General features: G+C 37.8%; 1 protein-coding gene across 3 annotated transcripts in view; it reads left to right on the forward strand.

The window, feature by feature from the left end:
* The window catches only part of LOC148373589 (epidermal growth factor receptor substrate 15-like 1), a 34,908-nt gene extending 23,556 nt beyond the window's left edge, over positions 1–11,352 (forward strand). For 2 of the 3 annotated variants that reach the window (XM_088327001.1, XM_088327010.1), the window contains 9 exons: positions 1,014–1,175; positions 1,249–1,342; positions 1,409–1,533; positions 1,610–1,670; positions 2,949–3,034; positions 5,094–5,151; positions 7,732–7,760; positions 9,908–9,924; positions 10,227–11,352. In XM_088327001.1, coding sequence (XP_088183127.1) covers positions 1,014–1,175; positions 1,249–1,342; positions 1,409–1,533; positions 1,610–1,670; positions 2,949–3,034; positions 5,094–5,151; positions 7,732–7,760; positions 9,908–9,924; positions 10,227–10,470 — 876 coding nt within the window. In that variant the 3' untranslated portion in view covers positions 10,471–11,352. The remainder of the gene's footprint in view (positions 1–1,013; positions 1,176–1,248; positions 1,343–1,408; positions 1,534–1,609; positions 1,671–2,948; positions 3,035–5,093; positions 5,152–7,731; positions 7,761–9,907; positions 9,925–10,226) is intronic. The other variant, XM_088327020.1, reaches the window with a different exon arrangement.
* The last annotated feature ends 5,815 nt before the right edge of the window (positions 11,353–17,167 follow it).

Here is a 17,167-nt window from a genome sequence, read left to right on the forward strand (position 1 = left end):
ACCCCTGGCCTCACATCAAAATCATGTTCCTCAAAAAAGGTGCGAAACACCAGCTACAATATGCAATGTCTCCTTTGTTCTACTTCACGGCTTAGCCAGTTGTTCTGCCTGCAGAGCCTGTTAAGTATTAGGGCTTCAAGTGTGTTACTTGGTGCTACATGTGCTTAATTTATTGATTTAATTAATACTATTTTTATTTTATTGTTTATTGAAGCACTTTAATTTACGCTGATTATTTTAATCTCCTTTTAAGTTAAATGGTTTTTTGTTGATTGGTTGGACTTTGATAATGTGATGATGATCTTATTGGTTGTTATAAAAAAAATCAATAAATAAAACGCTGCTTCGGTTACTCAGTACTTTATTTTTTCACCAATTACTTTTTTACCTTTATTCATGTAATTATTTGGATGACTTCTTTTATGTCTACTTGAGTAATATTAGTCTGAAGTAAGTACTTTTACTTGAGTAAAATTTTTTGGATACTCTACCCACCTCTGCTATACACAGAGTTCTAGTTCAGGGGAATTGATTCATAATGATGCAAATTACACTACAGATTTGGCAGTCATAGGTCAAAACTTCCACTGTGCATCTTTAAATAAATTATGTAATTACGTGGACTGAATACGTGTAAATAACTTTAAATCATATTTGTCAAACGACATAATTTTATGTGGCCAGTGAGCCAATGCTTAGAGAAGCACAAGAGAAACAAAAACTTGCAGTTTTGAATATGTCCACTGAATGGCGCCACAGTTGCCACTCAGATAGCACCCAGTGTAGCTGTTTTTGCTGACCATCATTATTCAACCAGAGAACATTGAGAAAAAAATATACCTTTTATAATCAAGTCATCCCTGAATCATAATTTATTTGTAAGCCTCCTAAAAGACCCCCATCCTTTAAGCTAAAGAACTTTTTTATGACATTGATTTACTAGTCCGGCCACCTTCAGACTGTTTTTGAGGGGTGGAAGGTGAAAGTTTATTTTTTTCCTGTGGCACTTTCAGGCTCGCAGCAAGCTCTCAATGATCCAAGAAAACCAGAGGGAGTTCACAAAAACTATCGAGCAGTACAACAGCGCTTTGCAAGACCTCGCCGGCGGGAACAGCATGGCAGACACGAACCACCTGTTCTCAGAGAAGGAGAATGGAATCTTTAGGAGTGTGGCAGTGAGCATCCTTCCTAATGGTAGACTCAACTATACAATATGTTGCAGTATGACTGTTCCCCCTCATTTTGCAGGATGACTCATTCAAATCAAGGATAGCCATGTTTAACGCTAATGCTGCAAAGGGCCCTCCAGCAGACCCGTTCCAGAAGGAGGACCCCTTCAACGGTACTCTTGAAAATAGGGGATAAAGCGCAACCCATTTTTATTGTTACTTCTAAACTTTTTCTGTAGATCCTTTCAGGGAAAGCGATCCCTTCAAGGGCAACTTAGGTGTTGATCTATTTAGTGGGGCAGGAAGCTCTGACCCTTTTGCATCCTCTGACCCCTTTGCAGACAAACCCAAGCCACCCGTAAAGGTGACATTTCAAAACAATAGTCTTCAGGGTTGGGTTTGAGAACTATCAATTAACCTTTGCCTTGTTTTTTCATCAGCCTGGATCTGTCCGTGCTCGTCTCGGCTTCTCATCAGTCAGCCCCAAATCAAAACATTCAGGTAACCGTGTCACTAAATTATCCACACAAAACCACTGTAGTTATTGTACAAATTTTTCAAAGTCTTAAAAATATTAACACATTAAGATTTATATTTGTTAGTACTAAAAATATAGAGCAACATTTATCACTTTTTTTTAAAAAATAATTAAAAGATATCCTTTCCTGGCAACATCACGTGAGCCCAATAACGTAACTATCAAAATGATGACATTGTTTCAGTCGGGCCTTTCAAAGTAGACACATGTCATAGTAACAATGGACAGAGCTGTTTATTTTGGACCATTGGAAAGTGTAAATTTAACAGATGTCTATCCGGCGAACGTTTTTCACCATGGCTAAAAGTTGTGCCAGGTAATATGTACGAGGCACGATGTATTGTATTTTTTTTGACTTCGTCTTAAATTTGATTTTAAAAGGCATTAAGAAGTCTTGAAAAGTCTTCAATTCAACTTACCTTAAACTGTAGGAACCCTGATTATTTTTTTTCCTCACCATTATTTCAGATCTTCCAGTAGTTTTGGGCTATTTATAGATGTAGGCCTAGTCATTTCACTCAAGGCGGACTAAAAATAAAATACTCCCTCACTCACCTACCTACCCTGGAAAACGGGAGGTTCACAGGAGCCTAAGACAACAGAAAGTCTTTGACTGTACCAGGACACACGTCACATTAGAGGAACTCCCTGACCTTCCATGACGCTTTACTTCACTTTCGTTATTCAGCTCAGAATTTTTTTAAATGGGCAATAGACGTAAAAAGGGACACTATGTTGCTGACCGGCACGTTGTCCATCAGATGAACACAGAGGCAACTGTAGACCCACGTCTGCTAACTGTGCCTCAGAAGAAGAAACACACACACACACACCCACACACAACTAATCCCCTACATGAATGGGCCCTCTTGTGGTTGTGCGCACAGAGCTTACATACTCGCTTGCTAGTTTTGTTTTGTCACTGAAACAATCTTTCCCCCCCCCCTCTCCCTTTTTCATTGGAGGCATACCACAAAACTTCAAAACAACCTGGTCACAGTGCTTCAACATACACTTTTTACTACCTAATCAGATGCATACGTCAGGTTAAAGAGAACCCTCCCCCTGCTTTTTGGGATTTGGGTAAATGTCATGGAATGTTCAGAAGCCACAGGGTTCTAAAAATAGCCTATGGGTCTTGAGTGAAATAAAAAGGCATTTTTGAGCATATGGTCTATAGTTGAATTCCATATTAGTTTAGGAAAATTGCCCTTAAGTTTCTTAATATTCTCCTTTTTCAGAGTCAGTCCGGGTGCCAAACCACCACCCTGCAGGTAACCCTCTGAGAAGCAATACTGGATTACCAGATTTTAGCCCATTGTCCAAGGTGAGATTAAAACACATTAATCATGGCATTTGTGAGCAGAAAATAGAAGGATTCATCCACCCTTGTGTTGAAAAAATACTACAATTCAATATTATTATTAAAAAATACATACCGTTAAATGAAAAAAGAATAATGAAATGAAATGATCTGCATTTATATAGCGCTTTTCAAGTCAATGACTTCCCAAAGCGCTTTACATTGTGCTTCACATTTCCCAATAGCGGCCCTGATCTGTGCAGCCATGTAAGGCGCTAACCTGCGTATTGGGGTTTCAGTGTCTTACCCAAGGACACTTCGGCATGTAACACGGACAAGCCGGGATTCGAACTGGGATCCCTTAATCCTAAAACGATCGCTCTACCTCCTGAGCTACTGCCGCCCCCATGAAACGAATGACTTGTGAACATACATTTCCTAATTTGTCAACCAAAAGTTGCTGGAGCATCACGGCGGTCATAACATCACGGTGCTCAGAGCATCACTGTGCCCGTAGTTTTTCTTAAATGTTTTATCATTAACGTGGTAGATTATCCTTTCAAAAATAAGTTGTCTATCATTTTCTTTAGAATCCACTGAGACAACTCTATCATTTGCTTTCTCTGGCCCATGTTTAGTGTAGTACCCACCACGCTTGAATAAAAATTCACAGGCTGGGTTTTCGAAGGCCAATTTTTTGACACATGACATTACAACAGGCGCAGCACAGCAACATGCATGAACCATTGAAACGATGAAAAAAGCTACTTACATGAAGCATTGGCGTGCTTACTAATTAGGCCATCGGAGGAGACCCTGCCTTGTTTGTAAATTCGGATGCAGGCTTGAAATGTCACAGTGACTATTGGTCAAGTTGTAATTTGTCCAAAAGTTTAAATACATTTGTGATCCTACTTATAGGACACACTTTGGTTGAACAGTGCCCATTGATAATGTATTTTTAATCCTTCCTAAAAGTATATTTTTTCCAGAGTCTCGTGTTTTTTTAACTAACACTTTTAAACAAAAATCAACAGCAATTCAATGTTAAATTACTTTGGAATTTAATTAGAGTCAGGAACGCATGGCTTTTCATGAGTACATCTATCTTGGAGTTACAGACGTGCTAATTTTCTGTATCGTTCCAATTTTGCTGTATGCGAAGCAACACACCAATAGCGTTGTTCAGTCCTGAATCAAAAAGGCACAGCCCCAACTACGTTAACAGTCAAGGTGTTACACCAACAGACCATGTTTTGGCTCCAGGAATCCTGTTTATAGAAGCTTAATAAAAAAATATATGTTCACTGTTGAGACACTTTATGATAAAAACCCACATGACAAATGTAAATACCAGAAAATGCCAGCAAAACACCCATAGCAATTTGATTGGGTGAGCGGAAGGGGTGAGAGGTCACACAAACCATTATTTACGACAATAACGACTGTCAAAATAAGCCTTAAGGGAGACTTATTTAATTGGTATATTTGTTAATATAGGACACAGGCTCTGTCTGGCATTATTATTATTTCATAGATTTGACCATATCATCAAACTTCACACAGTTAAATGCGCTAGAATATCAGCTTTTGTCTGGAGAGCGGGTTTGTGGTTTTTTGAATTTTGTTTTAAAATAAACGGTGTGGCTCTCAAACAAAAATCCAAATATTTTGCTTTCATGGCTCTTTGAGACAAAAAGGGTTCCTTATCCCTGCTTTATACATATCCAAGTTATTTTTGCAATAAATTTTAAGTGCCCGCGGGTAATGGCAATTTGGTGAATGAGTTTATCTGTGTGTGACAAGGGTTAATGCCGGGACATTTCACTGTGGTCTATTGTAGTAAAGGTGTTTATTTGTATCGAATCACTAATTGAGCCACGGCCTCCTAAGGAAATGCAGTAATTACTGTTTCCATTTGCACATTTCTGAAGGCTATGATCTAGCTTGTCTCTCATTACATTGGTTTAATCCTCTGGCTTCAACCACTTGTATCGACTGTGTTTGTGCCAGGGGCTGCTTGTTGAGTGACGGTTGTTGATTATATATATTTTTTCAAATCACTTTTCTCCTCTGTTAACAGAACAGTCCTGTTCTTCCATCAAAGAAAAGCGTGCCTAATCGGCCTGCTCCACCTTACGGTAAGGATAACTTGTTTGCCTCTGAGTAGAAGTTATATGAATGCAAGCAGCGGTTCATTCCTAATGCACTCTTTTTGGTAGCTCATTAAACACTAAGCCTGATAGTTCAATTTTGATGTTACAGCAAGGTCAGTGCCAAAACAGCATGCCCAGAAATTAAAAAGTGCTACTTCCTTATTTAAAATGCAAGGTACCAGGAGTGTAACTTTGTTTGAAGCTGTCAACAGAAAATGTGTTGCTGTGAGGTAACACTGAATAAGAATTAATGTTGAAAGTGGATTCCCCCCCAAAAATAAATACATTTCTCAGCATACCATTCAAATTTTGATACTGACGACACACTATTAATGTCCATGGATACTTGTACAGTTTCTGTGGCTATGGTGGCTGAATAATAGGCAGTCTCAAGTGATGGTTGAGTTAATCAGAACCATCATATTAATGCCAAGTAGTTAAAGCTGTGTTTTTAGCATAGCCTACCTTGATCCTAATTTGTAAAGGGTACTTGTGATTCTTTTGTCTTTAGAGTGTATTAATAAATATTCCATAATTCTTAAGACATGTCAAGTCATATTTATTTGTATAGCCCTTAATCAGAAAGAGTCTCAAAGGGCTGCACAGACCACAAATTATTGCAAACCACAGGCTATTATGACATCATCCCCTGATCAAAAACCAACATGAGTTCAAAAATACACATATATTGTCAACATAAAATATAGTTTATTCATATGCTATAGAATAGAAGTGTGTTTTAAGCTTAGATTTAAACATTTCCACTGAGGTTGCAGATTGTATGTTTAAGGCTTGTATAAGTAACCTGTACTGTTTTGTACTAAAAAATAAACATTTTATAAAATAACATGCTCTATAAAGACAAATAAAGTTGAGTTTAACTTACTTTTGGAAGATGCGTTTCAAGAGGTCCTCCTCCGTGGTAAATAGTGGCAGAAAAAAGCGTTACGACCATTTTCTCAACCGCATCAATCGTCCTTATTCCACCTTCAATTTAAAAGAAATGGCTCGCCTCTTCTTTACACTTTACACTATTCATATGTAACGGATGCACGAGATATTAAACAATAAAAATGTCAATGTTGTTAGCGCGCTGGAGATAGTATAGACATTGACAATATAGAATGTTTACCCACGAACTAGGAAGAGGAAGCGGATTTCTTCTTCCGGGTGAATGCTGGGTGACCTCTCACAGCGCCACATGCCAGTAGTGGCGGAAAGAAGAACTCTAAAAAGGTGGACGCAATACAAAATCTTACTTACACCATTTTTGAATATTTTTCAACATCCTAAACAAAATGTTTGTATCTACCGTTTACGTAAGTCAAATGGGGAGCGTCTGTAAATCCAAACTTGACCCGATTGCAATGAGTTGTAACTATTCAAAGTATTATGAAGTAAATCAGTGCACCCACAGCCCTTTATGGCAATGTAAATATATATCAATGTTTCATTTTATTTAATATGGGCTAAGTTAATGATTCCTACTAGGGCTGCAGGGTTAACGTAAAAATATTGCGGTGTGACATAGAATTATTGTGTAATCTCATGACATTGTGTTTTTTTCACGGATTTGTAGTGCCGTGACATCGGAAATTATATACTCGTAAATAATGTGTTACACACAAGGCTCCCCAGATTATAATCGCACGCCTGGTCAAACTATGGGGAAAAAAACTGCGATTTGTAAACCCAAATATCTGTTATGTTACAATCCTGGGATTATCATGCCTTTTAAATTTTTGTCGCAAAAAAAAAAACCTAGTTATTTTAAGTGAGTATACATACAGGTGCTCCCTGCAAGTATTTAGGCTATGTTTCGTTTTGTATTCCCACATTTCAGCATGCAGCCCTGTTTAGCAAACCGGGTATGTATAATAACAACTTTATTTTGTATTTAGTGAGGGTTCAGTCATTAAAGTTTTTTTGGAAGGATGTAATGCCTCAATAGAGGCAAGAATCAATCCCATGCCATGAAAAAAGGGCTACTGGTGCTTTGCTAAGACACAAATCATTTAAACTCAGATTTTCATAATGTTACAGGCTTGAGGCGTCGTTGCTGGCATGCACTTTCCGGACAAATTTCAACATGTTCCCTATTCTCTTTTATTGATGTTGACTATATCTGTGTACAGTTACCCAATGCTAAATCTAGTGAGCTCTGGTCATCCTTGAAGGGGGATTACCACTTGTGAGGCCCCTTCTCGAGGTTTCTTTTTTCCTCACGTTGAGGTTTTGAGTTTTTCCTTGCCCGCATGTTGGCGTAAGATCAGGTGGTGGTGTAATTGTAATCCTGTGCAGTCCTTAGAGACATTTTTGTGATAAAGGGCTATACAAATAAATGTGACTTGACTTGACATGTAACTTCATGCTGAAATTCAGCTACTAGACTCACTTTCTAATTGAAACCCTGCCGGTTGTTTTTTCTTCTTTTCTTTTTGCCTGTTGTCACCTTTCCGCACTTCATTTACTGTCAGAGTTTTGTAATGCCGTATTGCACAAAAGGATTTCAAGTGCCACCTCAGAGTGAAGGGTCAAGTGTCCTCTCTTTTTTTGCTGTCTCAGGTAGCACTCCCAAAGATGGTCCTCCTGCCGTAAGTTTGTGATAAACATATATATGATCCAATATATATATATATATATATATATATATATATATATATATATATATATATATATATATAATTTATTTTATTTATTTATTTATTTTGCACGAAAACCATGAACCGACCTTGACATTTTTTCAAAGACTATGGGCTGGTTCTGTTAACAAGCTGCTTATGAATGTGTAGCATCTTTTACTGGCTTTTTTTTTAAGTGAAATCCACCTGTCCAGTCTCAAATGCCCCCAAGTAGTTTTTCTCTTTTCATATTTTGAGAAGAGTTTAGGCCAATTCCATAAGAAAATATCATAACTTACTCCTTTTGCTAAACTTAAGAAGCACTTATTCATTTCTGGTGTAATGAGTTACCACATAATGCAGAGGTGTGACTGCACTGCATTTGTTGTAGCATATTGGTAAATAGGGAAGCAAACTAATTGTTCAATTTTACTATGGTGAATGTCTAAAAACATAGATCCATAAAAATGTCTAAAACAATATACAAACTGAAAAGGTCCCGTCATGCTGATTGTATAGCCATCCTTTGTCATTCTGGCTAAGAAAAGAGCATGTATCTTTGAAGGATAACATATACAATTTCAAAACTGTTTTTACAATCCAGTATTCCAATTTTTTTAAGTGCTATATTTTTGGTTGCCATCAGTAGCCTAGATGGTAGTGTGCCCGCTTTGAGACTGGGAGGTCGCTGCTTCGCGCCTCGACCGACACATACCTAATTGGTATAATGGCGGCGCCCTCTGGCTGCGGCTGCACCGACTCGCTACAACGGGTCAGGTGTATCGACATTTCGTTCTGTGTACATTGTTACAAAGAATGACAATACAAAGGAAATTATTATTATTATTATTATTAAAGTGTAACATACCATTCAAAACTGGCTATGGTAGAGGTAATAGAATGCAGTCAACATAAAACTTTGAATTGACCAGAACAGACACAGATGTGTTAAAACCGGGATGGATTTCAAAAGATGTGTGTCAAGAGTACAGACTAATGTATAAATAAAATAAAAATGTCATTTACTTCACTTTGAGAGAAGTGAAAGCACAAGGGGCAATGAGGTGTTGCCTCTTGCAAAAAAAAAACTCAACCAATTACATTAATTTCTCCATGTCAATGTTATGCTGTTTTATTGAAAAAAAATGTGTGGCATATATTATATTATATTATTAATACGAATGTGAACAGCGCTGCAAGAAGTGTCCATCTTTCCACCAAAGGAGGATAAGATGTGAATGTGTATCATGTGTATCAAAGTGTCTCAACAGTGAACATGTATGATATGACATATTGAGTGACAAAGATTTTGAAGTTGAGTGATTCAATATGTTTTAATTAAATAGATTTCTAATTTATATTTTAAGGTTTATTTATCGAGGGTATTATTCAATTAAAGATCATTTTCCCTTGGTAATGAACTTGTCAATACTCCACATTTAATTTGATGTGTAAATCAATTTGATTCTTTTTATCTAACAATTTCAGATATATTATTTTCTTTATTTTTTTAGCAAGTGGCAGCCTTGTTGAAATAATCCTATGTTCAATTAACTAGACGTGCTCTTCTAATTCAGAGCTCCTATGTTATTGTGACCTAGTACTACCCTGCTTTCAAAGAAAACATCTCTCTCATGACTGTTTGCTGTCATGCCCGGTTATGAAATTGTAGCTACTTCTTAACTACCAGGGTGTTTAAACTGCAATAGTGTCTTGTAGATCTGGTACAAAAATACCCATTTTCTTTTGTGAGAATTGATATTGACTTTAACTTGGAAGTTGTGAACATTCTGTATCATACAACAATTTATAAAATATTTGGCATTTGTACTACACTACTTTTTGGGTGGCCTGAATCTAAGCCCATGATGGGGATGTGAATCTTGTAAGCTGAATTGATTGCTAATTTTCTTCGCTAGATTGTAAACTGCTCAAAATGACTAATGTTTAAGCAGGCTATATATACTCCCATTTTTTTTAGAAAGATTAGGATACCTGGTGGATTTTTCTTTGTCCTCCTTTTTTATTTTGTTTTAATCTTTTCTGAGCAAGTTCTCCCCTTTGTGTCAGCATGAAGAGTCGTCATAGGCTTTGTTTTGTTTTTCTTAATTTCCTGCCAGGATGTGAAGATGACAAGGTAAGGTCAGTCAGCGGGCCTTTCTCCAAGCTTTTGCATGTGCCATGATCATCAACCTGTTCCAAACAAGTTTGCATGTACGTCTGGTGTGCTCCTCATCAGTTATATTGGATGTTTTTTTGTTTTTGCTGTGTCATCAATTTAAATGTCCTCTAATTCTGCTAAACGGCCGCAACCGTGTTTCGGAAGTCTTTTTCCTGCCAAATTTGCATCCAGCATTCAGCCCTGTCCTCGGGTCCCTGGCGCCTTTTTAGCCTTTGCTCTTTTTCCGCGGCTAACCTCTCATCATTTGGCTCCTGCAGTTTGGAAGTGAAAGTCAGCAGCTGGAGTGGGCCAAGCGGGAGAGTGAGCGCGCAGAGCATGACCGTCTGCGGAGACTGCGGCTCCAGGAGCAGCAGGACCTGGAACTGGCTATCGCGCTCAGCCGGGCCGACACTACGGGCTCCTGAATGGGTTTACCCACTAGCCTCTCACCTAAAAGCCCCCTTCCTGCAGACAGTTGCACTGATGCCCACCTTACTGCCCCAGACTTACACTTTTTCCTGATCTCTTTGACGCCCCCACTGCGCAATGGCCTCATCTTACTCCATATTTAGCTTGTAATCTATGTCCATTGCTTCCAAACGACAAGGCAACTATAATCATGACTGGGATGGATGCTCTTGATGTCAAGTGCGGCTTCATCTGCACGCAACGTAGCGATTTGGAGAAAACACGAAGCAGATGGGTACTTGACCCTGCCTTACTTCAAATCCTTCAGGGAAACTATCTTGATCTTTTTTTTTTTTTTAACTTATATTAAAAAGGAATATTATGATTTGAACAATTTTTGATTTCTCTTTAAAAACCCTTTGCCAATCCTTTGTCTGTGTATGTCAGAACCCTTTCCACTTTAACTGTGTTGCCACAACACACTGGTCATTTTGATCAAAACCTACGCAATCTCATCTCACAATTCACAAACATGATTGTCAAATATGGCCTTTTTAGTAAGGCAGTTTCTGGGTTCCACTGCAGTCTTGGGCCTTATTCAGTTTGGGAAATTTTTCTAAGGACACATCTATGTGTTCTTAGATCAATAATTTTGTTTTAGTACGTTTCCTCAACTGTCTTGTTGCCTATGCATCAGTTTCAAAATCCCATCAATCCAAAGCATTTTAGCACTAAAATTGAAAATAATTTCAGGAGGAATAATTCTGGAAAAAAATTTTTGTATGTTCAGTACAAACCCCCTCCCTCCGACAATATTTAAAGTGGCAAGTCCGTACTTCTTATCAAATCAAATGTTTGCCACATAAGTTTATTCATTCCCTGATGAATGTCTTTGTTATAACTAATGGAATTTCAAGCTGATTTATTTAATGTTGGAAGGACTTCTTGTTTATCTCGTTAATAATAAATCTGATATTTAACATTTTTGGAGCGAAATTGAACATTCCCCTACTGTTTCTCGTGGTAACTTAGAAGTAAAGTGATACATTTGCATTGACCTATCTTATTATTTTGGGACAGGAGAACATTTCTTATTAATAAGAACAATGACTTGTCCTTTCAGAATAGTTTAATACGCCTCTGTGCCACCAGCTTTTTCTTGGTATGGGTGAGAATGACATGCAAAATAAAATGTGTGAGATCGTTTGATGTTGTACTGAAGGCACAGTCAATGACTGGTCATGTACTGCAACTGCGCACAAACGCGGCCACAATAACATGCTAATATAGACTCTTTATTGTGGTCTGCTTTAGAAAAATTTAAAATGCTATGCTAAGATGACGACAGCTTGATGAAAAGAGTCGAGGACACGGCTAGATTTCTGTTTACTATTACTTTTGGAGTTATACAAACAAATCATCATCATCATGCTGGCATTTTTAAAATTATTTTTTTGTTAAAAGGGTTGTTTACGCAACTCAAAAATCTAATTAAATATAGCATTTCCTTAAACACGGAGTACCATATGTTGAAATAATGAGTTATTACAGAACCTGTCGGTAATCTTCATGACATGTCTCTTGGAGTATCCTGAATCCAATGCGTCAATTGTGTTTTTCCCCCCAATCCTGGCTGTACCTTTACATGCAGGGAGAAGTCAGATAGATTAAAATCAGAATATTGCCCATATTTGCATTTTTTAAAGCCATGTATGGATGTACAACAATCCAAATTTGCTCTTATTCAGACTGCTAATAGTTCGGCCAAGATGGTTGGGAAATGCAGTCCATAGTCTGATTACTTGGTTAAGTGAACCCCTTCGGCTTATTCGATGTGTTATGCGCATTTTCGATTTATGTGGCCATTCTTGTGTGCTGCAAAGAATTTTGTGGTTGTAATACAGAAACAAGCTCTTAACGCTAGCTCTAAGCCTCATATGTATAGCTTGTTTTTGCCACAATATTTTCAGTTTTTTTTTTTATTACAGCACGATTTGTACAACATTCAGAAACAAAGCAGTTTAGGAGCAAGGAAAAAAAAATCAAATTTAATGTCAATACTGACTGATTATTTGCATAATAGCGTCGTTAATCCTTTTCCCCTTTCAGTCAGGTAATGTCAAATGCAGTTTTGTTTGTATATGGGTTAACCCATGGCCCTCATGCATGCTGACATTTCTATTTGGTCCAAAAATCCGAATTATCTTTTGAAATCCGACTATTCCCAGCATGTAAAGATACCCAGAAACTAGGTTTCATGTTTGTGTCCCAACAGTACTCTTGCTTAACCGGTGTATCATATTCTGCATAGTATTTCTCTGATTTAAATATTACATTGGAGCATTCTTAAAGCATTATTCTAATCCTAAATTATTGAATTAAGAAAAATATTTGTCAGTTTCCAGTCAATCCCAAGGACCAAACCACTAACATAGAACTCTTGTTTACTTGGGGTGTGGCCCACTCTGCCCACTGCTCCTCTTAAACGCGATAAATGGGGAGGACAAATATGCTGCATCTACAATGAATAGGCGTCTCCATAAATGTTAATAGAGCGTTTATGACAAATTTTAAACCACTGGTTACATAGCAAACATGAAAAGCTATGTTAGGCTGCCAGAAAACATCAAAGAAATGTTGTGGAACCAAATACTTGGACAGATGGGAAAAAAAACTTGGATGTGTTTCTATAAAAAACATAACTGACAAAAAAAAATGGGCATAGAACAAAGTCTAAGGTAGGGTTTGAGAACCTTTTAGCCCAAAGAGCCATAATTGCAACACATTTTGATATTGTTTTGCTAATGTGAATTTCCCTTCGGGGATGAACAAAGTATCTATCTATCTATCTATCTATCTAAAGAGCCATGCCATATATTTGAAAACAAATCCCAGCAAAACCACCACACCTGCTTTTAAGACAAAATCTAATTTCTGAGCTCCTTTTATTTCACTAGATGATTTTATAGCATTTATAGAATAAGAATAGCCTGTGTCCCATATCATCAAATATACCAGTTTAAACTTGTCCCCCCCACCACCACCACTCAAGATTACCTAAATCATTGAGGGTCTTTTTGACCTTTTTTACCCCAAATAATGGTTTCAAAACAAGGTGCAAGCAGTTATTTTGTAAAAATGTCCTAAAGTGCTGCAAACGAGGATACTGCGCTATGTGCATAGCTCCGTCCACCCTTTACCACTCACCCAATCAAATTGCTCTGTGTGTTTGGCTGGCATTTCTGGCCGTTTACAGTTTTTATCATGGAGTGTCTCAACAGGGAACATGTATTTTTTTAATGAGCTTCCATATTAAGGATTCCCTAGTGATGTACATCCAAACCAGGTTCTGTTGGTGTGACACCTTGACTGTAAGCCTTAGTGGGGGTTATGCTTTATATAACTGTTTACATTATTGTTGCTACGTCAGCTTTGCGCGCAACAGACTCTGCTCCCATCAGAATTGACACGCTATAAGTGTGATTTTATCTCCAGGCCATATGTTCCCGACACTTTAAGGCGTACCACATTATGTTGAGATTTGTATCTGACTCTTAAAAGTTGTAAATGATGTTTTCCAACGCTTTCAAGAATCTGAACGAGTACGATTACATTTACAAACAGATTTATATTTTCTATGAGGTTGCAGTCTTACTCAAGACTAATCTAAAATAATGTTGACAATGATGGAGAGCTAGTGGTGGGTAATTATTATTTGTATTATACAAATTGAGTGGGAGTTTAAATAATTGAGAAGCAGTGGCCTGAAAGCGAGAAGAATTAAGCAGAAATATTTGGCTTCTAACAGCATTGACATGAAGTGATACAACAGCGTTATGAAGAAGTATGTGATGCAAAATTTGGATGAGGTAAAAAAAAAATCTAATTAATGTAATGTAGAGGCCAAAGCCCAAATCAGCAATCTAAGTGCAAGCAAGCTAACAGAATAAAAAAAGAAGAACGCCTCATGAAAACATGCAAGGTTTTCTTTATAATGTGTTTATAAGTATTTCAACCTTAATAAAGGAACACTTGTATTATTTAGGTCCTTTGAGTGGTTAAAAACCAAAAAAAACATTTGAAAACAATAGTATTGTTTGGAATAAAAAGGAAAAAAACACATGAATGATCATGTGAACATGCATTTTCTTTATTTTAGGTACATGTAGGTTGATAATTTTGAATTTATATCACATAACATTAACCTCACGTACAGGGAGCTGACATGATTGTCCACAACTTGCTGCCCAAAGCCCAAAAAACCTTGATCTCGCGTGTTGGAAAATTTTCACAGGAAATAAATGAGAAAATGGTGCAGTTTGGTCACCTTGAGTCTTCATAGTTGACGTTTTTTTGTGTATTGTGGCACTCATTTTCAGTTGCACTACACAATACAGCGGCATCTAGTGGTCAAATAGTACAGTGTCCCATTAGCTTACATGTTTGAATCTTTTTTTCCTGGCCTGACATTCCCATTTGACATATAGACTGCTCTTTTCTTTCACATGTTGGCACTTAATTCATCACAGTGGTGATAAGACAATACTCATGGAAGTTTGAGGTAAAGTGAAAAAGAAACACTGTGAAAGGTTTTAACCTTTTTTTCCCTTGAGAAGCCAAATGAGGGTAACCGACATTTGCAACAAGAAAAGCATGAGCCGGTCACATAAAAGCAAGATAAGATTACGTGTAGCACTGTTGTTTGTCAACGTCTGCCAAAAGAATATTGCTTAGAAAAATGTTGCTCGCGATACGAGTTAAACTTTGCATATTTGAGATGTATAAGTGAAGTGATCCAAAAAGTGCAAAACTTATTCCTTGTCCTTATCAGTTAACAAGCATAATGACCTGGCCTTGCGAGCATTCTACTTGGGTGAGTGCTTTGGGACTGTGCTTTGTTAAAAAAAGTGCCAGGGGGGCCGCTAAGGAGTGCTAAAAAGCCCTGTGCAGTCCCAAAGCCTTTGTACACAAAAGCAGAGGTTGATTGACTTTTTGGTATTTTGGGGGGTGCCTTGATACGAACGCTAGATAGAGACACTCGCAGTGACCTAATGTATCACTGTGTACATTTTCACAAAAATTGATTCGGCTCTTTTGGCGTTTATAAGTCACATACACACAAACAAAACAGGATTTATAAAATAGTTTAGATGACGAAGCATTGATTTGCTTGTATGTTCTTATGTTCATTTTAGTTTATTATCATAAAATGCCCACAACAGATACAAAATCCTGGATATTGTAAACGACTATTAATACAAATACAGTGGAACCTCGGTTCTTGACCATAATCTGTTCCAGAACCCTGTTCGAAAACCGATTTGGTCGATCACCGAAAATCGTTTTTCCCATTAAAAGTAATGTAAAATCGTTTTAATCCGTTCCAACACCCTTGAATGTTTACCATGACCTTAAACATGAAGCTAACCCAGGCTAATCGTACGTTCGCGTTAGCGTAATCTTCCGTACGAAAGATTACGCTAACATGAACGTGTAAAAATAAAAAAATCAGGTCGTTTACATGTCATTTAGCACCCGGGTCTCCACAACAAGTGGTGAGCAATTAAAGGATAAAGAAACGAATTATGAGTACAATTTCTTACCTTGGCGGTTGTCTGCAGAAGCCATGCTGTATTCCTGAAAGAAGGAAAATTCGCACACCTTCTTCATATTTTGCTATTATTTCTTTCTTAAATGCAATAGTTGTACGCACTACTCTTCTTTTTTCACCTGTAGCAACTTTGCTGCTTGCACCGACCTTCTTCCGAGGCATAATTAGGGGTTAAAACACTCCGTTCACCGATATTAAAAACGAAAGCAAAAAGGAGTGCGCGCTCACGTGACAACAGTTCTTCACGAGAGGTGAGGGCAATCTACACCCGTACGCCGCTCAGCATCGCCCCTAGCGTACCGGCGTTCGAACTCCGATTTTTTTGAACGAAAAGCGAAGCAAGTATTTCTTAAAATTTTTGGTCGAGAAACGATTTGTTCGAACTGAGAGGCGTTCGAAAACCGAGGTTCCACTGTACGCCGAAAGGAAAGCATACGAAACTTATATAATTTTAATGTACGTTTTGATATAAGCTTCAGCAGATTTGGAGAGACTAGCTGTGACTATTAAAGTTGAAGGCCTCATAAATATGTCTTCAAAGAAATAGGTCTTTCCTCTTTTTATTTTTCTATAGAACTTGAACTTTTGATTAAGATGTTCCACCTTTCCATCCCGTTTTGATTTTTTGTACTGTATTTCAAAATTCTCGTAGTAGAGTTTCAAGGGGAAAAAGCAAATTATACCAGCTCTGTCATTGTCCAAATACTAAATGCTACCTTGCGCATTGGCACTTAATGCTTCTGAAGTTCCTCCGAATGGCAGTCGCAGACGTCGCACGAGGCCAACTCAGCAGCTTTTCAAATTGCACTGTGCAATTGTCGTATTAAGGGGCCGTTTTGATGTGTTACTGTAATTGGGAGGCTTCAGAAAGTTCTGTAGAAAAAGGGCTCCCTGATGAAGCTTTTGCCATGTATCCCCCGTCCCCTCCTTGTCCAGACGGCGCTGGGCTCCCTCTGTAATTATGGAGATGGAGTGTTTGTATTTATAGGCTAAAGCCCACAAGTGGCTGCAGATTGTGTGTATGTGCAGTCGGTTGCAGCTGCAAAACATCATAGCAGTGGAAATCAAGCACTCATATTTTGAAATTCAATTGCTTACACAATGGCAACATGTGTAGCCTACTTAAGTGCTTATGTCGTGATGGTTTGCAGCACCATATGAAGCTACTTGGAGTGGGTGGGAGAAAAGCAATGATGAGGA

This window comes from Urocampus carinirostris, chromosome 1 (assembly GCF_059441175.1).
Source record: "Urocampus carinirostris isolate Australia breed hairy pipefish chromosome 1, RoL_Ucar_1.0, whole genome shotgun sequence".
NCBI classification, from domain to species: domain Eukaryota; kingdom Metazoa; phylum Chordata; class Actinopteri; order Syngnathiformes; family Syngnathidae; genus Urocampus; species Urocampus carinirostris.